The 23,685-nt window shown below is 39.9% G+C and overlaps 1 protein-coding gene across 8 annotated transcripts in view; it reads right to left on the reverse strand.

Annotated features, from left to right (window-relative positions):
- Positions 1–23,685, reverse strand: part of SH3D19 (SH3 domain containing 19) — a 206,589-nt gene that overhangs the window by 28,266 nt on the left and 154,638 nt on the right. For all 8 annotated transcript variants that reach the window (XM_063638264.1, XM_055276095.2, XM_055276093.2 and 5 more), the window contains 4 exons: positions 18,119–18,226; positions 11,796–11,908; positions 2,314–2,372; positions 743–1,007 (listed from right to left, as the gene is read on the reverse strand). In XM_063638264.1, coding sequence (XP_063494334.1) covers positions 743–1,007; positions 2,314–2,372; positions 11,796–11,908; positions 18,119–18,226 — 545 coding nt within the window. The remainder of the gene's footprint in view (positions 1–742; positions 1,008–2,313; positions 2,373–11,795; positions 11,909–18,118; positions 18,227–23,685) is intronic.

The raw sequence follows: 23,685 nt of genomic DNA on the forward strand, positions 1-23,685 counted from the left end.
GGTCGAGACTGCAGTGCACTATGATTGCAGCAGTGCACTATGATTGCATCACTGCACTCCAGCCTGGGTGATAGAGTGACACTCTCTCTCTTAAGTGAAAGGAAAAACAAAGGATATAAACTATAGTATCTGTCAGAGTTACTCCCATTAGTAAAACCCACTGGGTCAGGTTTTTCAGAATTTGTTTGGTCCAGCCGGGCAGCAAGTTACAAGCCTGGCCTGGCCTGCTTTCTCTCCCCTTTCCCTACATTTCTCCTAATAATGAAACCCTGCTTTAAAGACCTAGGTGTTTTGTTTGTTTTGAGACAGTCTTGCTCTGCTGCCCAGGCTGGAGTGCAGTGGTGCATTCTTGGCTCACTGCAACCTCTGCCTCCCAGGCTCAAGCAATTCTCATGCCTCAGCCTCCTCAGTAGCTAGGATTACAGGATTGTGCCATCACGCCTGGGTAATTTTTTGTAATTTTAGTAGAGACAGAGTTTCACCACATTGGCCAGCTGGTCTTAAACTTTTGGCCTCAAGCTGATCCACCAGCCTCAGCTCCCCAAAGTGCTCGGATTATAGGTGTGAGCCACTGTGCCCAACCAAGACCTAGAATTTATTATGGCCTACTCATCTAAAGCACTCTTGGTGTCAAGGGACAATTCCACATTTGTTCCATCATCTTTTTCTAAGGAATAATGAATCTTATATATACGTTAGGGCACACCTCTTGACCACAAACATTTTTAAAAGCTAAATTTACCATGTATTTACTGTAGAGAGGGTGTCCTGGTTTGGGGCGAGGGGGTAGCACCGGATCTTGATTTTTAAAAACTTGACTCTTGGCTTTTGAGAGTCCAGTTGCCAAGTTACTTTGTTTTTTCTGAAGATCCATGTCAGAAGAGGATCGATTAAAAGGCAGTTTCTTATTAGATCTTCTGGTTGCAGAAAGCTTTGGAGGAGGTGGTCTCTCAGGGGGCACCTTGGTTGCAGGCTGTTGAGTTGGGATGGTTTTTCCATTCACAGGTCTGAAAGTCAATGTAGTAGCCACGAGTCAGTGTTTTGATCAGTATTAAATTCTGTTCTGTCCTGTCTTACACACACACACACACACACACACACACACACAGCTTTCTGCTAGTGGAATACAATTTACTGAAACATGCAGGGTATGCTATTTTTGAGCAAACGACTGCTGCATTAAACATTACATTATTAGAGGAAATGCCATGATGTTCCAGCTTCCTCACATCTTGTGCTAGAGATTCATTAGTTCAAGACAAACAAGCATTTACTATCATGAGCTCTCTAAGGTCCCATTTGCTCTTAAACACATCATGACTATTTCTGGAAACTAAGTACTTTCTACCAAAGTCTGAGATGAAAAGCTTATAATAAGATACAATGTATGTGTGCTGGGGTCTTGTACATGATTAGAAAAGGAACATCAAAATCCCCTAATATTCATGTTATAGGTGTTACTATTAAAAATCTAATTTAGATTAATATAAGGAAAGCTAGTTCTGAAAGGATAGGACAACTATTACTTTGAAAAAGCCTTTCCTTAATCCCTATGATAGAAATAATTTTCGGCTGGGCGTGGTGGCTCATGCCTGTAATCCTAGCACTTTGGGAGGCCCAGGTGGACAGATCATGAGGTCAAGAGATCGAGAACATCCTGGCCAACATGGTGAAACCCCATCTCTACTAAAAATACAAAAATTAGCTGGGCATGGTGGCTCATGCCTGTAGTCCCAGCTACTTGGGAGGCTGAGACAGGAGAATCGCTTGAACCTGGGAGGCGGAGGTTGCAGTGAGCTGAGATTGCGCCACTGTACTCCAGCCTGGTGACAGAGCGAGACTCCGTCTCAAAAAATAAACAAATAAATAAATTTCAACATAGTAATAATGTCTTCTGATAGCATTATAGCCCTTTATTTGAATAGCTCTGGAACTCAGAAGGCAGTCACCTCTGAGCTCACAAAGCCAGTCTCCTTTGGAAATGCCAAAAACCAGTCTATTAACCACGAGGGTGTTTGTGTGCATGTATACGTATATTCTAGAAGTGGAGCTGTTTTAAGTTCAGAAATGAGTCTTGTTCATTTATTTGAGGAAATAAATGCTCTATGAGTTGAATTGTGTTAAAAAGGGAGCAGAGATTCCCACAACCTACCGTTAGAAGCAGACTGTGGATTAGGGGCCTGGGTGAATTGGTGAGATTATTTTATCTCTAAAAAAAGATCCAAGGCCAACAACACTCAATCTTGGTGATAAAAAAGAGAGTTGGGTCTCTGAGTCATTAATTTTTCTCTAACTTTTCCCACATTTACTTACCTCGGTGGCAACCTTGGGGGTCCTCGCACAAAACCTGTTTGATCTGGGTGGTTGGATTCCTGCAAGTAGCAGAGAATGCTTTTTAGTTAAGGTTAATCTGAAACAAGAACTTGTCAAGAGAAATTCTGGACAACCTTTTGGCTGGATCTACAAGTAGAAATGCAGTTGAATTATAGAAAGTAGCTTAAAAGAGTTTTCAGCCTTGAACAATATTAACTTATTTCTGCCTAAATTATTCATGTCCTAATATAAGTGAAAACACTGACAGGAAGAAACCAGTCTCCTGTTGTGGACCACAGCCTGAGCAATTGCACTGCATGGTCATGCACTCAGTAGATTCATGAGACATTAAGGGAAAATTTAAGCAGGCCCTGAAGAGAATTTAAAAATGTATGTTCTTGGCCGGGTGCGGTGGCTCACGCCTGTAATCCCAGCACTTTGGGAGGCTGAGGTGGGCGGATCACGAGGTCAGGAGATTGAGACCATCCTGGCTAACACGGTGAAACCCCATCTCTTCTAAAAATACAAAAAATTAGCTGGGCATGGTGGCAGACACTGGTAGTCCCAGCTACTTGGGAGGCTGAGGCAGGAGAATGGCGTGAACCCAGGAGGCAGAGGTTGCAGTGAGCCGAGATCGTGCCACTGCACTCTAGCCTGGGCAACAGAGCGAGACTCCGTCTCAAAAAAAAAAAAATACATATATATATATATATGCTCTTTATTCATTCCATGATCACACATAAGAAACATACTGCTCCTAAGTTTAAACACATAGTAAGTGGGATGGTTATTAGTTGGTTTTGCTTTGATAGGCAGATCTTATCTCATCATTGTTTGGTTTCAACAATTTGCAGTGGGTTTTGAACTAGAAGGAGGTGGGAACGTAAAAGAAGCTTGCAGGATGGTCTGAGAGGAAGGCATGTAGGGAGAAATAGTTAAGGTCCAAGAAAGCAGTGTGCTTGTACCACTCCAGCAAAGGGGCTGGATGGGCTAAAAAGAGTTTTATAGAAAAGAGGAAAAGAGTAAAGGAGAATAATGTGAAAAATAAAAGACAGGCACAGTTGGAATGTTTTATCCTAATGGTAGATGAGAGAAACTGGAAGTGTGGAGATTAATAGGAAGATTTCTGTAGGGGAAGGGTCAAACTGTTCCATTTAAACAGGTTTTCTGAACACGTTATAGCCCAAGGGTTGGGAAATGAAGGTAATACGTGGAGAATATTTACAGATCTTCTGTTGAGTGGGAAGCCAAAGGATCTCAAAGCCAAAATTTCTGTTTTTTGGGAGGGGGAAAAAGCCCTCACAAATTTTTTTTTTTTTGAGACAGAGTCTTGCTCTGTCCCCCAGGCTGGAGTGCGATGATGCAATCTCAGCTCAATGCAACCTCTGCCTCCCAGGTTCAAGTGATTCTCCTGCCTCAGTTTCCTGAGTGGCTGAGACTACAGGCGTGTGCCACCCCACCTGGCTAATTTTCGTATTTTTAGTACAGATGACGTTTCACCATGTTGGCCAGGATGATCTCAAACTCCTGACCTCAAGTGATCCACCCGCCTTGGCCCCCCAAAGTGCTGGGATTACAGGCATGAGCCACCACACCCAGTCCCTCACTAAATTCTTCTAATTCTGTGTTTTTTTTTGTTTTTTTTTTTGTTTTTTTCCACTTTTCCTACTTTCTAAGTCCCCAACACACTCAGGAAATAATATTTCCCCAAAATGTCATAAGAAAAAAAATGCTGACCCTTTAAATTACACTGCTTTTTTTTTTTTTTTTTTTTTTTTTGTAAAGGATGTTTAATTAAAGCTTGGGAATCTTTGGGCTACTTCAGACTGTTTTTCTCCTTCTTATAAATGAGCCAAAACTCACTTTAATGATTTTTAAATTATACCGAATATTTATAATCTTTTCCTTAAATACCAAATGATTAATTGCCAATAACTGTGATCATTTAAACATGTTTCAATGTTATAAAATCCCATTTTAAAAAACAAATTAAGCTTGCCCTTAAAACTTGGTTTCACTAACGAGTTCAGTTAATGTAGTGAAGCAAGTAACCAGCTCATAAACCCTGCAATATTCCAGAATATAATCCATGCCATATAATTACACTGCTGCCTATATTTTTCCTGACAAATATTGCCATGGTGCTTGAAAAATGCATTTATTTCTTTGGCTACCTTTAAAATTAAAACAAACTCTAGCAGATAGGAAGAAATTTTAATTGCTTTTCTTAAAACTATAATTGTTAGATACCTTGATAAAGAAAATTTAAAAAGTAAATATATAAATTTGACATGGAAAGATGCAGATGATGTACTGTAATAAATGCACAGCATATGACCCTAATTTTGTACCAAATATTAGCTATAGTTTTTCCTGGGTGGTGGTATTTTTATGGGAAATCTTAAACATCTTTTTAATTTCTTAATTTGCAACAGTAAGAAAATTTTAAATCAGAAAAAAAGAGTAGCACATTCAAATTCTTTAGGGATGTTAGGCACATTCTGAAAGGCACTGCTGTATCTGACGTACTCCAAATATTGAGAGGAGACAGTTCTTGCAGGAGCCATTGTCTCAGTGCTTGCTCAAGTCTGGGTTTATGCCCAGGTTCTGCTGAGTCTTTGCAAGATAACTGATTAGGGACTTCCTCCTCGTGGGTATTCCACACAACCTCAAGGCTCTCTGCATTTGCTTTTTGGCAGTTTTTCTCTAGCTCTGATATCCCTGAACTCTGGCTTTTAATGTCTTTGGACAAGCATTTTAGTTTCTGGTGAAGTTGGTTTTCCTGTTTGTATCGTCTCTGCAGATTCCATCTTTTTGTTCATCTGCACTGGAATAATATTCCAATTTAAAAATAATTCCCCAGTATTTTGAATTTTCTCTCTCTCTCTTTTTTTTCTGAGATGGAGTCTCACTGTTGCCCAGGCTGGAGTGCAGTGGCATGATCTCAGCTCACTGAACCTCCGCCTCCTGGGTCCAAGCAATTCTCCCACCTCAGCCTCCCGAGTAGCTGGGATTACAGGCATGCACCACCATGCCCGGCTAATTTTTGTATTTTTAGTAGAGACGGAGTTTCACCATGTTGGCCACGCTGTTCTGGAACTCCTGACCTCAATTGATCCACCTGCCTGGGACTCCCAAAGTGCTGGGATTACAGAGGTGAGCCACTGTGCCTAGCCTTTTGCTACATATATATATATATTTGAGATGTAGTCTTGCTCTGTCACCCAAGCTAGAGTGTAGTGGCATGATCTTGGCTCACTGCAACCTCCGCCTCCTGGGTTCAAGCAATTCTCTTGCCTCAGCCTCTTGAGTAGCTGGGATTACAGGCGCATGCCACCACACCCGGCTAATTTTTGTATTTTTAGTAGAGATGGGGTTTCACCATTTTGGTCAGGCTGGTCTCAAACTCCTGACCTCATGATCCATCCACCTCGGCCTCCCAAAGTACTAGGATTACAGGCATGAGCCACCATGCCCGGCTGCTATATATTTTTTAAAAAAACAGGTATTTCTCCCAAGACCACACTCTCGTCTGCTGGAATTAGAGTGGCCTCCATATGTTTCTTATCATTTTTCTCCAAGAATTAGCACCACTTCTTTTTTTATTTTTTAGAGACAGGGTCTCGCTTTGTTGCCCAGGCTGGAGTACAGTGGTGCGATCTCAGCTCACCGCAACCTCCACCTCTGGGTTCAAGCGATTCTCCTGCATCAGCCTCCCAAGTAGCTAGGATTACAGGCATGCTCCACCACGCCTGGCTAATTTTGTATTTTTAGTAGAGATGGGGTTTCACCATGTTGGTCAGGCTGGTCTTGAACTCCTGACCTCAGGTGATCCACCTGTCTCAGCCTCCCAAAGTGCTGGGAATACAGGCGTGAGCTACCGTGCCTGGCCCACACCTTTAAGTCTTTATGGCCTCTGTTCCAAAATTCATTCAGTAATTGTAATTCTCAAAAAAAAAAAAAAAAAGGGATTTCTTAGGCACAGATTGACTTTCGGGTCCCAGAAATCTATATGTGTGACTTCAGGCAAATCATTTAACTTGTAGTCTGATTCTTCATCTCTTCTTCCTTCAGACTCAGTGTGTTTATTATGGTATGCATTTATTATAGTACAGTACTGAATGTTCCGACTCCCTTTATAAACAGTGCAGGACAGGATTTTCCTCATGTTGTCATGTGAGGTACAAACACAATTATCTCTCCAGATTGTTTAATTTATTATAACTTCCTTTTTTTTTGTTTTTCTAAAATGTGGAAGTTGCTTCTGGACTGCTTAGCACTAAACATAATAATACTAACTATTTCTTTTCTTTTTTTTTTTTTTCTGAGATGGAGTCTCACTCTGTCGCACAGGCCGGAGTGCGGTGGCACGATCTCGGCTCACTACAACCTCCTCCTCCTGGGTTCATGCAATTCTCCTGCCTCAGCCTCCCAAGTAGCTGGGATTACAGGCGCATAACACCACACCTGGCTAATTTTCTTTTTTTTTTTTTTTTTGAGACGGAGTTTCATTCTTGTTGCCCAGGCTGGAGTGCAATGGCGTGATCTCGGCTCACCACAACCTCCGCTTCCCAGGTTCAAGTGATTCTCTTGCCTCAGCCTCCCAAGTAGCTGGGATTACAGGCATGCACCACCACACCCAGCTAATTTTTTGTATTTTTAGTAGAGATGGGGTTTCACCATGTTGGCTAGGCTGGTCTTGAACTCCTCACCTCAAGTGATCCACCTGCCTTGGCCTCCCAAAGTGCTGGGATTACAGGTGTGAGCCACTGCACCCCGCCTCTTTTCTTTTTTTTTTTTTTTGAGACAGAGCCTTGCTCTGTTGCCCAAGCTGGAGTGCAGTGGCGCGATCTCAGCTCACTGCAACCTCTGCCTCCCGGGTTCAACCAATTCTCGTGCCTCAGCCTCCTGAGTAGCTGGGACTACAGGTGTGTGCCACCATACCTGGCTCATTTATGTATAATACTAACTATTTCTTTTTTTTTTCTGGAGACAAGTCTTGCTCTGTTGCCCAGGCTAGAGTGCAGTGGTGCAATCTCGGCTCACTGCAACCTCCACTTCCTGAGTTCAAGCGATTCTCCTGTCTCAGCCTCCCAAGCAGATGGGATTACAGGCGTGCATCACCATGCCCGGCTAATTTTTGTATTTTTAGTAGAGACAAGGTTTCACCATGTTGGCCAGACTGATCTCAAACTCCTGATCTCAAGTGATCTGCCCGCCTTGGCCTCCCAAAGTGCTGGGATTACAGGTGTGAGCCATTGTGCACCCCAATACTATTTCAATAGAGCTTTGCAGTTTACAAAGTCCATTACATATGATGGACATTACGTATAATGGACATTAACGAATGATGTTTTACTTACTCATCACCCTCTCACTCCTTTTTATAACCATTTCAGAGTAGAAGCCAGTAACCTTCTCAAGCAACTTTTCCTCCAAGGGAATTTGGGATTTTCCTACTTAACATTAGTATGGTAGGAACCCTACTATCCTCTTTTGGGCTTTCTTGGCTCAGATTTAATAAAAGTTTATTACCAGCTACTTTGAAAATCACAAGTGATCACTAAATTTTAACTCATTCTTCAGGAAAATCTCATTAACTTGATATTGGCTAATTTAATTTAATGTCTCCTTCAAAGAAATTTTTCTTCGCCAGATGATTAGGTGGGCTTGCCTGTATAATAAGCATAGTTAATGCACAATGTAAAACCATGATGAAAGTTGAACTGCAAATTTGGTTCAAAGACTTTAAAAGTTAATTTCTCTTAAAACAAGCCTTAAAGATCATATGCCATACAGACATTTAAAAAAAATGATTTTGGTCTGGCGTGGTTGCTCATGCCTGTAATCCTGGCACTCTGAGAGGCCAAGGCGGATGGACTACTTGAGGTCAGGAGTTCAAGACCAGCCTGGCCAACATGATAAAACCCCGTCTCTACTGAAAATACAAAAAAAATTAGCTGGACATGGTGGTGTGCACCTGTAGTCTTAGCTACTTGGGAGGCTGAGGCAGGAGAACTGCTTGAATGCAGGAGGTAGAGGTTGCAGTGAGCCGAAATCGTGCCACTGCACTCCAACCTGGGCGACAGAGTGAGACTCCGTCTCAAAAAAAGAGTGTGATCTCATATCTAGAAAAACCTAAAGACTCTACCAAAAAAACCCTCTTAGAATTGATAAATGAATTCAGTAAAGTTGCAGGATACAAAATTAATATACAAAAATCAGTAACATTTCTATACATGACACAGAACTAGCTAAAAAAAGAAATTGAGAAAGCAATCCCATTTACAATAGCTACAAAAAGAAATACCTTGTAATAAATTTAACTAAGGAAGTGAAAGACCTCTACAAGGAAAACTACAAAACACCGATGGAAAAATGGAAGAAGATACAAAGTATACAAACAAACAGACATTCTATATTCATGGATTAGAAGAATTAATATTCTTAAAATGAGAATATTACCCAAAGAAATCTACAGATTCAATGCAATCCCTATTAAAATACAAAGGACATTCTTTACAAACATAGGAAAAAAAATCCTAAAACTTGTATGGAACCACAAAAGGCCCTGAATAGTCAAAACAATCCTGAGCCAAAAGAACAAAGGTGGAGGCATCACCTACCAACTTTAAAATACACTACACAAAGATGTAGTAGCAAAAACAGCATGGACCTAGCATAGTAACAGACACATGGGCCAATGGAACAGAATAGAGAATCCAAAAATTAATCCACATATCTACAGCCAACTGATTTTTGACAAAAGTGCCAAGAACAGTCATTGGGGAAAGCATAGTCTCTTCAATAGATGGCGCTGGAGAAAAACTAGATATCCATATGCAGATGAATGAAACTAAACCCTCTCACTCACTCTTTATAAGACTCAACTCGAAGACCTAAATCTAAGACCTGAAACAATAAAACTACTAGAAGAAAGCAGGGAAAACACCTCAGGACATTGGTCTTAAAAAAGATTTTATGAATAAGACCTCAAAAGCACAGGCAACAAAAGTAAAAATAAACAAATGGGCTTATATCAACCACAAATCTTTTGCACAGTAAAGGAAACAACAGAGTGAAAAGACAACCTACAGAACGGCAGGAAATATTTGCAAACTAATCATCTGATAGGGGATTAGCATCCAGAATACAAAAGAAACTCAAACATCATAACAGCAAAAAATCCAAACAATCTGATTTTAAAATGGGCAAATAAACTTTGGGAGGCAGAGGCCAGCCGACTGCTTGAATCAAGGAGTTCAAGAACAGCCTGGGCAATGTGGCAAAATCTCTCTCTACAAAATATACAAAAAATTAGCTAAGTGTGGTGGCATGAACCTATAGTTCCAGCTACTCAGGAGGCTGAGGTGGGAGGATCACCTGAGCCCAGGAGGTCAAGGCTGCAGTGAGCTGTGATCACACAACTGCACTCCAGCCCAGGAGACAGAGTAAGACCCTATCTCAAAAAAAAGAAAAAAAAAACCCAAAAAACAAAAAACGGCAAATGATCTGGGTATTTCTCAAAAGAAGACACACAAATGGCCAACAAATACATTAAAAAATGCTCAACCTCACTAATCATCAGGGAAGTTCACATCAAAACGGCAATGAGGTATCATCTCACCCCAGTTGGGATGGCTATTATCTAAAAGATAAAAAAAAAAAAACAAATGCTGGCAAGAATGCAGAGAAGGGTGAACTCTTATACACTGTTAGTGAGGATGTAACCTAGTACAATCACCGTAGAGAACAGTACGGAAGCTCCTCAAAAAACTACAAATAGAACTACCATATGATCCAGCAAGCCCACTACTGGGAATTTATTCAAAGGAAAGGAAATTACATTGAAGAGACATCTGCACATCCATGTTTACTGCAGCACTACTCACAATAGCCAAGATACAGAACCAACCTAGGTGTCCAACAACAGATAAATGGATAAAGAAAATGTGGCATGTATACACCATGGAATACTATACAGCCATAAAAAAGAATGGAATCCTGTCATTTGTGGCAACATAAATGGAACTGGAGGATATTATGTTAAGTGAAATAAGCCAGGAACAGAAAGTTAAACACTGCATCTTCTCATTCATATATGGAAGCTAAAAATAAGTTGATCTCATAGAAATAAAAAGTAGAACGGAGGATACTAGAGGCTGGGAAGGGTAGAAAGAAGGGAGAGATAGGGAGCTTTGTTAAAGAATACAAAATTACAGCTAGACAGGAGGAATAAATTCTAGTGTTCTATACCACTGCAGGATGCCTATAGTTAACAATAATATATAGCTTCAAATAGCTGGAAGGAAGATATTGAACATTCCAAACAGAAGTGGGGAAAAATGTTTGAGATGACAGATACGCTTACTACCCTGATCTGATCTCTATATAGTATATGTACTGAAACATCACTAGGTACCCCAGGAATATGTACAATTATATTTAAATTTAAAACAGAGGAAATAATCAGGAGCTTTGTCATGGGCTTCCCATAAAGTCCTCTGAAAGCCTTTATTCATTCTTTCTTTCTTTCTTTCTTTCTTTCTTTCTTTCTTTTTTGAGACGGAGTCTCACTCTGTTGCCCCAGGCTGGAGTGCAGTGGCGTCACCTTGGCTCACTGCAACCTCTGCCTCCCGGGTTCAGGTGATTCTCCTGCTTCAGCCTCCCGAGTAGTTGGGATTAGAGGCACACGACACCACATCCGGCTAATTTTTGTATTTTTAGTAGAAACAAGGTTTCACCATGTTAACCAGGCTGATCTCGAACTCCTGACCTCAGGTGATCCACCCGCCTTGGCCTCCCAAAGTGCTGGGATTACGGGTGTGAGCCATCGCGTCCAGCCACTTTTATTCTTTTTCTTAAACCACTTCTCTAATTACTTGTTGCATGTCTGTTTCCCCAAGAAACCACAAAAGTTGGAAGACCAAAAAAAAAAAAAAAAAATTACGAGGATATTGAAGTTGAAATGAAAAATATATATATGTACTTCAAAAAATCTCTTTGACCCCCATCTTAACAAGTGCACAGTAAAACACTATTTTTTAAATTAAAAAAATACATTTTTCTTAAACTTCAGATTTAAAAATTCTTATGTTAATTATCTTAAAATTTTGGTCACTAATTGGGTATTTTAAATAAAAATCGACAACTTGAATAAAGTTATTTCCCTGAATATTAAAGGTTTTTAGACATTTTAATAACCTTCTCATTATTAGTTTCATTTAAAAGACAATGCCATTAAGTTGGTATACAAATTATTTTATAGTGAAGTGCAATGAATTGGCCTAATCTCTCTACAGGGACTTTTAACATTTTGAACACTTTATTATATAAGTACATGGGGCTTAGAAACTGGTCTCTAATAGAGGGTTCTTGTTTTTAATCTGACTGGTAATAAAATAATTTAGATATCAGCTGACTATTCAAAATTAATGCATATCTACATCTTCAATCTAATACAATCTATAATGACTACTTACCAAGTTTCTAGTTCTGTCAACATTACTGAGCTTTCCAGATACGGTACTGAAAGTGTTTCCAATAGGTTTTTCAGCAGGGAGAGGAGGTGGGCTTTGTGGATCCTCATGTAAACCTGGAAAAAGTAGCAGCAATTCATCAATAATTTCTAGTTTTTGGGATTCCAAAGAATGAAATGATTGCTGCTTAGTTTATTAGAAAAATGGCTATCATAAAAGATACACACAAATAGTTAAGCAAATGAGAAAGAGCTCCCAGCAAACTTCAGAAAATTGATGTGTCAGTCAACATCAGTTAATTTTACTATGTGTTTTACAGAAAGTGAAAATAATACTCAACAATTACAACAGCAGCCAGCATTGTTGAGAACCTTTTATGTGCCACGAACTAAGTTAGGCTCTATATTTACATACATTTCGCCAACCAAGATCTATATGCTAGATTTGTCCAGTCCACTAGCTAGTAGCTACATCTGATGCTTTAGTCTTAAATCTTAATTAATTAAAATTAAATTAAATTAAAATTTCAGTTCCTCAGTTGCACTAGCCACATTTCAAATACTAGCCACTGTGACTAGTGGCTACCAGCACAGTTAAAGAACATTTCTATCTTTGCAGAAAGTTCTATTGCACAGTGCTACACTAGATAATACCCTACCTGTTTTACAGATGAAGAAACTGAAGCTAAGAAGAAAATAAATGCACTACCCAAGGTCTTACTGCTAGCAATTGTCAGATCCATTGTTTTGAACCTAAAAGTCCATGTTCATTTTGATAAGGCATGCTGCTTCTTAATAGGTGGTGTATCCAACACTCCCTCATCCAAAAAGAATTCGATGTGTTTTCTTTCTTTTTTTTTTTTTTTTTTGAGATGGAGTCTCGCTCTGTCACCCAGGCTGGGGTGCAGTGGCACGATCTTGGCTCACTGCAAGCTCCGCCTCCCGGGTTCACACCATTCTCCTGCCTCAGCCTCCCGAGTAGCTGGGACTACAGGTGCCTGCCACCACACCCGGCTAATTTTTTTGTATTTTTAGTAGAGACGGGGTTTCACTGTGTTAGCCAGGATGGTCTTGATCTCCTGACCTTGTGATCCGCCCGCCTCAGCCTCCTAAAGTGCTGGGATTACAGGTGTAAGCCACTGCACCCACCCAGTGTGTTTTCTAATTCATTAGCTTCTGATTAATGAACGTAATTGCTCTCCATTAAACAAACAATACCTTTACATCCAAACCACACCCATATCAGTGATAATGTAGCCCCAACTTATTTTAAAAAGAAGAAAACCAAGATGACCAAATTAGTGACAGCTAATTAAAATGAGTGTGCAAAAACAATTGGAGAGTGGATGACTGTAACATACTGAAGGACGCTAAAGCCACCTTTTACACTGTTTGGTTTAGACATTAAAATGAGATGAGCAGATGAGCATTCTCTCTCTCTCTCTCTCTCTCTTTTTTTTTCAAATGTACACTCTCTACTTCCATTTCAAGTAAAAAACCTATAACAAGAAGATGATTTGTCAGGTTCCTGTTTTATCCGCAGACAGGACAACAGTCTCAAAGGGAGGAAAATACCCAGGCCAGCAACTAGGAAAACAATGATTTAGAGCAAGGCAAATATTCTTAGTGAGAGGAAAGGCTGCTCTGGGAATTAAGACATACATAATAAAAACATCCAACTCAGTCACCATCTTGTAGATATTTTCTGTGCTGTGGTTTCCTTATTCTTACAAGGAAATAGTTAATCATATAGAGTATAATACTGTCGTGACAAATATTTAAGAGTATAAGCCAGTATATGAAAATAGAAAGGAGATAGCTTACTGGAAGGAGGAGCACAGGGAGTATCTGGTGTGAGTATGTGTGGCATGTGGAGGTAGGAGATTTACAATTTTAAATAATGTAGTCAGGGAAGGTCTCTGAGAAAAAGTGGCATTGAGCAAAGACCTGAAGGATTGGTGAGGGAGGGAGCCTTGCAGACATCTGGGAAAAGGACAACCTGGTCAGAAGAAACAGGCCCCGGGGAAAGGAGCTGACAGGTTCAAATAGGATCAAGGACATTTGCACCACGAAGCTATCCCCTTTTTCCCTTGACCATTCCAAATTCTTCAGACACCAAAGTTTCATTCTTTTTCCTCCACAGAATATATGCATTATTATATTAATAAAATTCTGAGGAATTGATTTTTGATATAAATAGAAATAACTCTCTAGAAATCATTCTGTCATTTCAGTTCTTCTACATTTAGCAGTATAGAATTCAACTTTTTTTTTTTTTTTTTTGAAGAGGAGCTTAATGATGAATTAAAACACCCTCTTTGGGTATAAATTACCTGCCATTTAAAGCAAAAAGTTCTCCTCACTTTGTTTTTGTCTTTTATACATATATAAATATATATATATATATTTTATTATACTTTAAGTTCTAGGGTACATGTGCACAACGTGCAGGTTTGTTACGTATGTATACATGTGCCATGTTGGTGTGCTCCTGTGTCCAAGTGTTCTCATTGTTCAATTCCCACCTCTTTTTTTTTTTTTTTTTTTTTTTTAGATGAGGTCTCGCTTTGTCGCCCAGGCTGGAATGTGGTGGCATGATCTCAGCTCACTGCAACCTCTGCCTCCTGGGTTCAAGTGATTTTCCTGCCTCAGCCTCCCAAGTAGCTGGGATCACAGGTGTGTGCCACCATGCCTGGCTAAATTTTTTTTTTAAATTGAGCCTTTATTTTTATTTATTCATTTTTTTAAATAATTTTTTTAAAATTTTACTTTAAGTTCTGGGATACATGTGCTGAACATACAGGTTTGTTATATAGGTATACATGTGCCATGGTGGTTTGCTTCACCTATCAACCCGTCATCCAGATTTTAAGCCCCACATGCATTAGGTATTTGTCCTAATGCTCTCCGTCCCCTTGCCCCCAACTCCCCAACAGGCCCCGGTGTATGATGTTCCCCTCCCTGTGTCCATGTATTCTCATTGTTCAACTCCCACTTATGAGTGAGAACATGCAGTGTTTAGTTTTCTGTTCCTGTGTTAGTTTGCTGAGAATGATGGCTTCCAGCTTCATCCACATCCCTGCAAAGGACATGAACTAATTCTTTTTTATGGCTGCAGCCCGGCTAATTTTTATATTTTTAGAAGAGATGGGGTTTCACCATGTTGTCCAGGCTGGTCTCGAACTCCTAGAATTCAATTTTCTACCAGTTCTTGGAGCTTTGTCAGGATAATAATTAAAGCTGCCTCCTCAGCATATCCTTTACAGGATTTCAAAGCTTATTAATGCAGTTTACGAGTGTACAGAAGAAGTAAACATAGCAGGCCTGAAACTTGATCCCTGGAAAGTCCTACTTACAAGATTGGTCCCTTTTTTTTTTTGAATTTCGCTCTTGTTGCCCAAGCTGGAGGGCAATGGTGTGATCTCAGCTCAATACAACCTCCACCTCCCGGGTTTAGGCGATTCTCTTGCATCAGCCAGGCGCACGCCACCGTGCCCGGCTTATTTTTGTATTTTTAGTAGAGACGGGGTTTCACCATGTTGGCCAGGCTGCTTGAACTCCTGACCTCAGGTGATCCACTTGCCTCTGCCTCCCAAAGTGCTGGAATTATAGACATGAGCCACCACACCCAGCCACAGGACTGGTCTTTGACTGGCATATAGGAACTTGGACTTTGGGACAGTTCTCGCCATCCTCAAAACTGATAAAACAGAATATATGGTTTACGCTGAACATCTGCTTTCCTTCTGGGAATCTGGAATTTTGGTATGTACCAAAATTTCTAGGAGTGCCTACACGACCAGCCCCCAATAAAAACCCTGGGCACTGAATCAGTAGTGAGCTTCTCTGGTTGACATTTCACACTCGTCGTCACAACTCATTGCTGGAGGAGTTACGTATGTCCTCTGACTCCACCAGTAGAAGACTCTTGGAAGCTTGCATCTGGTTTCCTCCAGACTTCACCACATTTGCCTTTTCTCTTTGCTGATTGTGCCTCATATACTTTTGCTATAATAAATAATAGCCATACATACAACTATATGTTGAGTCCTGTGAGTCCTCCTAATGAAGCATCAAACCTGGGGGTGGTCTTGGGGACAATGACACAACAGATGAATAAATTTAAAAATTTGTATTTATTACTAATTTCTATAAAAGTTGTATTACTTAAAACCCAGGCAATACTTCTTATCATTATATGTTACTATACTTGTTAAAATCCAGAATACATTTAACAAAGTAATAGCAAACAGGCAAACAACCCAACGAGCTATCATTTTACTGATTGTGGGCTATACAATACTGTCAAAAGAAATATACTGCCAGTTTTTTCTTTCTTTCTATTTTTTTTTTTTTTTGAGATGGAGTCTCGCTCTACTGCCCAGGTTGGAGTGCAGCAGCATGATCTTGGCTCACTGCAACCTCCACCTCCCGGGTTCAGGCAATTCTCGTGCCTCAGCCTCCCAAGTAGCTGGGATTACAGGTGTGTGCCACCATGCTTGGCTAACTTTTTTGTATTTTTGATAGAGACGGGGTTTCACTATGTTGGCCAGGCTGGTCTCGAACTCCTGACCTCAAGTGATCTGCCTGCCTCAGCTTCCCAAAGTGCAGGGACTACAGGTGTGAGCCACCATGCCTGGCCTACCACCGGTTTTTAAATCTAACGTTAAAATATTACCTCTAAAAAAATAAAATGTAACTTCCTAAGAAACTAGAACCAGAATTTGATACCTTTGATTTTTTTCTCCTCCACATTCTTCATAGCAACTCAATTCAATTCTCTTGCTACTTGGCTGAGAGCCATCAGTTAGTAACAGAATCATCAAAAAACTGAAACCAAGATGATCCTTCTGGGTAGTGCTTTATAGAAAAACCAAACTCCTAAAATAAAGGGAATATGCCTCCAGTACAATCCTGGGTGCTACAGGTGAAAGAGTGGAATGCTTGTTCTGCTTTAGGAGGAATGAAGTGGGCAGAATCTCTTGTTAGACAAAGGCAAGAATGCATGTGGGCTATGATATAAAGGCATTGCAGGCATAAATGAAATCAGAGGCCCACAGAGAAAGCTGTGTGATCACTCCAAGCAGTGCCATGAACTGCTCTGGAACCCACTGTGTGTGTGTGTGTGTACACATACACAAACACCCTTTTAATCACACTTTTTAATAATCTGGTGCCTAAAATAAATAGTTCTGGCCCTTGTGTCTTTCCCATTATAATAAATATCAGATTTCTTTCTGAAGTACTTATTAAAGCTGCTATAGAATTTCATTTGTTATACTATTAAAAAATCAAGTAAGGAAAAAAATCAAGTAAGGAAGTAAACCAAAATGTAATGTTACACTAATTTTTTTTTTTTTTTTTGAGACAGAGTCTCGCTCTGTCGCCCAGGCTGTAGTGCAGTGGCGTGATCTCAGCTCACTGCAAGCTCCACCTCCCAGGTTCAAGTGATTCTCCTGCCTCAGCCTCCTAAGTAGTTGGGACTACAGGCGCGCAGCACCACGCCCAGCTAATTTTTGTGTTTTTAGTAGAGACAGGGTTTCACCATGTTGGCCAGGATAGTCTTGATCTCTTGACCTCGTGATCCACCTGCCTTGGCCTCCCAAAGTGCTGGGATTACCGGCGTGAACAACTGCACCTGGCCAATTTAAGAAGTATTTTTATAAACTATTATTTAAAGCTTTTGGTTACTGCTCTTCACAGAATTCACACATAGCCATATTTGAGATTATGCTGATTGCAATAATATACTCCTGACTGATAGACATATACACCTTTATTTGCTATTAGTTTAGATTATTTTCCCACCAAATCTGTACCATGGGATATAACAATTGTTCTAAATTTCAGTTTCCCTCTATTCTCTGTCTAAAGACAACATTAAAGAAAAATGAAATCCCCAGCCTGACCAATGTGGTGAAACTCCGTCTCTACTAAAAATACAAAAATTAGCCAGGTGTGGTGGCATGTGCCTGTAGTCCCAGCCACTCGGGAGGCTGAGACAGGAGAATTGCTTGAATCCGGGAGGCAGAGGGTGCAGTGAGCCGAGATGGTGCCACTGCACTCCAGCCTGGGTGAGAGAGCGAGACTCCCAAAAAAAAGAGGAAAGGGAAGGGAATGGAAAGGGAAGCGAAGGGGAAAGGGAAAGGGAAATCCAAATTTACTGAACTAATTCTTCGAAGAATTGTGAAAAAACAATTTGCTTTTAAATAGCTTTGACTATGAATGTCAGATTACACATAATTTCAAAAGCAGACATTGATAAATTAGCATATATTTCTCCCAGGCTCTTGAAGAAGCAAATAAAGAAAGCAGAGAAGTGCTTACATTTTCCTGGTTTGGCTGGAATTCGAATTACAGTGGGCTTCCTGGTGGGTGCTAGTTGAAGTGCTCGTTCTTTTATTGGTTTTGTTTTTGCAGGGAGCTGAAAGGGATCTAATGAAAAACATAGTTTATTTTGCATGTTTTAGTTAACATGGACTGAAACAAAAAACCTCATTCATAATTTAAGAGTCATATTTTTCATGCCCCTGGGGAAACTATTCATGGATAAACAAAATCTCAGTTTGCAGAGACAAAAACAAAGTTGGAGCTCATAAAAGGAAATAACTTAGTGTTCTGTAAATAATTCATGTGGCTTTTCTTCCTCTCTGATGAGAGAGATTGAGGATGATCTTGAATAATGTAGAAGCTGATCTTTCAGGGGAGTGTAATCATTTCATATGTGTCTGCCTGAAAATGAGGGGCAACTGAGATGAGGAGACCATCTTTCCCACATCCTAAAGCCTCCCAGATGCCACAGAGAGGAAAGACTCTTTCCCTGTACACCCCCTGTGCCCGTCCCAGAATATTTACTCCCAGGGCCCTCACCCTAACCAGTGCTGTGCCTGGCACAGGGAAGGTGCTTAGCAGTCTCAGATTTAGTAGTTTAGTAAAACTACACTTCAGTAACATGAAAATGAAAAACATTCTATCCCAGAAATAAAATAAGACATATCCCTTCAAATATTTAATTTTGGGGCAAGGATATATGACTCGGCATTCCTCTATCTTAACCGATTTATTAAGTAATTGCAGTTTTTGCCATTGAAAGTAATGCACCAACCCAATATTTTAAATGGACAGTATATACTTAGGAGAAATACTTTAAACAAAAGCATGGCTGTAAACCTTTTTACAGAAACAGTCTTTAATATAAGTGTCCTTTTTAGTGGTTTGGAAAAATGACTATACATTTTTTTTAAATGGGAAATCTACAAGTAAAAAGATTAGCAAAAATAAAAGAAAATGCTCTATAATGGATATTCTACTCAGCACACAGGATCGCATGAGACTGTCTTTGCTTTTATTTAACAAGAGGCGAAATGAGTATATGCTGTAATTCTGCACCTGTTCTATGTATCTTGCCTGTGGGGAGATACTCTCTATAAAACTATGCACTCCATAGCTCCTGTGATGAACAGCATTCAAATTCTGCCTGTTATGAGGTGTAATTCAATAAGCACCTTTTGCTGACCAGCTCTTTGCAGGATACGTGAAGGGCTAAGAATAAAAGCCCTTTTGGCAATCTGATACTTCACCTTCTCTTCCACTCAGTTCTCAGTCAATCTCATCATCAGATACCCTGCCAAAGGCATCACTCTCTCACCAGTCACTTGCTCACATATTTATGCCAGTAACAGTGCTGGGTGGGGAAATATGATGGTAAAGTACAATCCTATTTTAAATTTGTTATCTACCACTTAGGAAGGGTCCCAGATGGCAAGCTAGCTAAAATTATTATTATGCTACTGAGGAAAAAAAAAATAGATGACTCCTCTGTGGAATCTTACCAGCTCACAGTGAGTGAGGCTAGTCTTACGTTAAAAAAACCAACTCAAGATTATCAAAAGAATGGCATCAAACTTAAAAAAAAAGACCACTATATTAATAATATAACTTTTTTCCACTGTGACCTATGTCACCCATAAAACAACAAAGCTCCTGTTTTTAGATTTAACCAAATTCCTTAATTCTTTAATTTTATTATAACAAATATATAAGTATAATAGTACTTTTTTTACTTCACAGTAGTATTTGTTGTAAAAGTGAGAAACATTAAGAATTATATAAAATAGAAAAAGAAAACCTCTTGTAATCTCATCTCTCTAAAATTAATTATTGTCTAGAATTTGGTATATCTGTCCATGTATTTTCCATAAATATTACACGTATTATTATTATATAAATATTTTGAAAAACAAACCCAGGATCATTTTATATCAATTTCTTTGTAGTTTTATATCAATTTCTTAGCACTTTTATATCAATTTCTTTGTAGCACTTTTGTTCATTCAATATTGACTGGGTGCCTGCTATGCATTAAACACTATTTTACGGCTTCCGCCCTGTCTGGGACGTGAGGAGCGTCCTTCCGCCCCGTCTGGGACATGAGGAGCGTCTCCTCCCGGCCGCCGCCCCGTCTGGGAAGTGAGGAGCGCCTCTTACCGGCCACCCCGTCTGGGAAGTTAGGGGCGCCTCTGCCCGGCCGCCCTACCGTCTGGGAAGTGAGGAACGCCTCTGCCCGACCACCCCATCTGGGAAGTGAGGAGCGCCTCTGCCATGCCGCCCCATCTGGGAAGTAAGGAGCGCCTCTGCCAGGCCGCCCCACCGTCTGGGAAGTAAGGAGTGCCTCTGCCCGGCTGCCCCGTCTGGGAAGTGAGGCGCGCTTCTGCCCGGCCGCTGTGCAACCTTCCAAGTGTGAAGTGACAGCCTTGTGCGTGATCTTTTCTGTCTTCCCCAAGTTTGCATTTTCGACATTAAAGTTTACTTTTTAGTTAAAAAAAACCAAACCAAAACAAAACAAAACACTATCTTAGGTGCTGGGAATATAGCAGTAAACAAAGCACAGAACTCTGCCTTCATGGAGCTTGCATTTCAGCAGGAAGATGGAGACAAGAAACAATACATGTAACAGATAAGCAATTCTCGAGGTTTATTAGAAGGTGAGAAGTATACTGAAAAATGAAAAAGCAGAACAAGGTGAGGAACTTCAAGTGTGGGCAGAAGGGAAGCAGGTTGCAGAAGGAAACAGGAGTGCAGTAGGTGAGGCAGGTGACATTGTCTTTCCAAAAACTAGATTTTACATATTTGAATAGTTCTTCCAATAATCATTCACGGTGTCCTATCTTTCAAGTAGCATTTCTTTCTTTCTTTTTTTTTTTTTTTTTGAAACACAGTCTCACTCTGTCACCCAGGCTGGAGCACAGTGGTGCAATCATGACTCATTGCAGCCTCCACCTCCTGGGCTCAAGCAATCCTCCCACCTCAGCCTCCTGAGTATCTGGGACTACAGGAATGTGCCACCATGCCTGGCTAATTTTTATTTTTTGTAGAGACAAGGTTTCACTGTGTTGTCCAGGCTGGTCTTGACCTCTTGGGCTCAAGTGATCCTCCCACCTTGGCCTCTCAAAGTGCTGGGATTATAGGTGTGAGCCACTGTGCTTGGCCTGAAGTGCTATTTCTTTAACAGCTGCTTTTGGTATCAATAATCTGTTGGTTATTAGTTTAAAATTGTAGTTAATGATGCTTTTTGGGTGGGTGTGAAGGGGGAAGAAAATCTTGAGCATGTAATGACTTAAATTGTTTCCCAAATCAAATTAAATCCTGGGCCAGTATAAGACCTACACACTCACATTTCACAAGTGAGGGCATGGATGGGGGTAGGGGTGGGCAGGGAAAGGAGAAAAGAGGACAATCAGCACCCCTGAGGGGCTGAACATAGGGGGCATCCAAAACGTGCTTGCTGTGGGAAGAATGGCCTCAGGAAATCCTTACCCAAATCCTGCACACAGTGTGGGCAGATCTCACCTATTGTGTTAAAGGGTCCAATCATTTTTTGTTTTAACCTGAAGGATTTAAATTGAAGTAACATAGGTATAATTTATGAAGTATTCAAAGTGTCCTAGCTTACTCACTCTCTCGTTTTTTTTATTTTTAATACCGTTAGCTGTTTTTTAATAACTGGCACTCAGATCGCGTATAATTATTCTACTATACATGTCTCCGGAAAAAAAAATTCTTTCTTCATGTGGTGAGGCAAGGAAGTCTTCGTGTTCCACCACCGCAGGCTGTTTGGCAGGAGTGGTCTGTTTAATGATCTCCTCCAGCTGTGCTCACTGAGTCAGTGAGCTCTGCATCTGCCTCTCTGTCTGCATGTTGTCTGGGCTGTGATCCATGTGAGGAGTGCAGATTAGTGGGGAGGATAAACAGCATCACTTCAATGAGAAGGTGGAGCCAGAGGCCTGTTTTTTATCTTATGATGGTGTGCAAGTTTCGCTCTAGCAACGTAAGTTCACTTTTTATGTCTTTTCATAAGAGGGCTATTTTTTCCAACAGAAGTTATAAGTGGGCAACATATAAAGCAAGGCTTGCACTTCATATTGGGGTACTCCAGACACCACCAGGTAAGAAACTGGATCATTAGTACTAGTTAAAATGTTTAAAGATCATAACCTTTGAATAGTAGTCCCACTTTCAGAAATTTATTCTTCAGAAATAAAAGCATCAGCAGAAGTGAACATGCTTATGAGGGTATTTACTGCAGAATTTTTTGTAGTGGCAAAAACCAACAAGGAACAAAACAAAACAACATCCCCCCGCCCCACCAAATAACAAACAAAACAACCTGAATGTCCATCAACAGGGGAAATACTGAACCAGCTATGATATACTATGAGGTATCAGGCAGGTATAAGGAGACAATGAATTAGAATTAGGCCTATTATCCTGAAGAGAAGTGATATATGTCATTGTTTTTTAAAGCACTCTGCCGAGTAACAGGTATAGTATGGTAAAAATTTCTGGAAAAAGTCCATTATGTATATATGTGTAAGCTTTGGTTTGGCATGCCCAAAGGCACAGAAGGCTGCATACTTTGTTCACACTGGTTACTGTGGGGAGTTTGCATTTTTTTTAATCCAAAATCTCTGAATTGTTTGGCTTGTTACGAATATATTTTACTTTTCTAACAGAAACAAATCCAGTAAAATAAATTCAATCATAAGGAAAAAGTTACAAGATTAAGCTAACACCTCTGCCAAACAAACTAGAACAAAACCACTTAAAAATAAGAGAACAAAAGAGGAAACTTCTGGTTTCTTTTGCTGGTTTTTCAAGGCAATAATGGCCATAAAATTTTCCATAAAGTAACTAGAAAAATAAAAACTCTTTTTCTTTTGGGTTCAATTTAAAAGGAAATAATGCAGATATAAAATTCTGAATTTATCTAATTTAGACATATTTAGTTCATAACAAGTAGCTTCTATTTGTAACCTTGAATAATATAACCATTTAGATAAATCACTATTTTATTATTTTAAAAATTTCTACTTATCAGAATCTGAGGGTCAGTGGGGGAAGCAGTTCTTCAGAAGTGGCAAAGATGACAAGAGATCATTCTCCCAGTTTCTTTCAGCCTAATTATGCTTATGTTCAGCTATTTTAAAAAGATTATTGATTATATTGTTAAAGGTAATGCCTCCACATGGTCTGAAATTCAAAAGGGATCAAAATGCATACAGTGAAAACCAGGTTCCCCGTTCTCTCCTATCCAGTTCCTTCATAAAAGACAACCTTTGTACCACCTTTTCATACATTACTGTACATTGCATTTGACATTTAACACAAATAGCTAAAATAACATAAAAAGTATCCTGTATCTTGCATTTTTCACCTAATAATATCTTGGAGGTTGGTCCAAAGTAGGGGATAATAGGTCTCCCTCCCTTTTAACTATAATTTATTTAAGCAGTCCATTGACATTTATTTCCAATATTCTATAGTAGAAGTCCTTAATCTAGAGCCCAAAATGGGCCCTCTAAGCTCTGGATATTGTACTTTGAATTGTGTACACA

This window comes from Symphalangus syndactylus, chromosome 4 (genome assembly GCF_028878055.3).
Source record: "Symphalangus syndactylus isolate Jambi chromosome 4, NHGRI_mSymSyn1-v2.1_pri, whole genome shotgun sequence".
NCBI classification, from domain to species: domain Eukaryota; kingdom Metazoa; phylum Chordata; class Mammalia; order Primates; family Hylobatidae; genus Symphalangus; species Symphalangus syndactylus.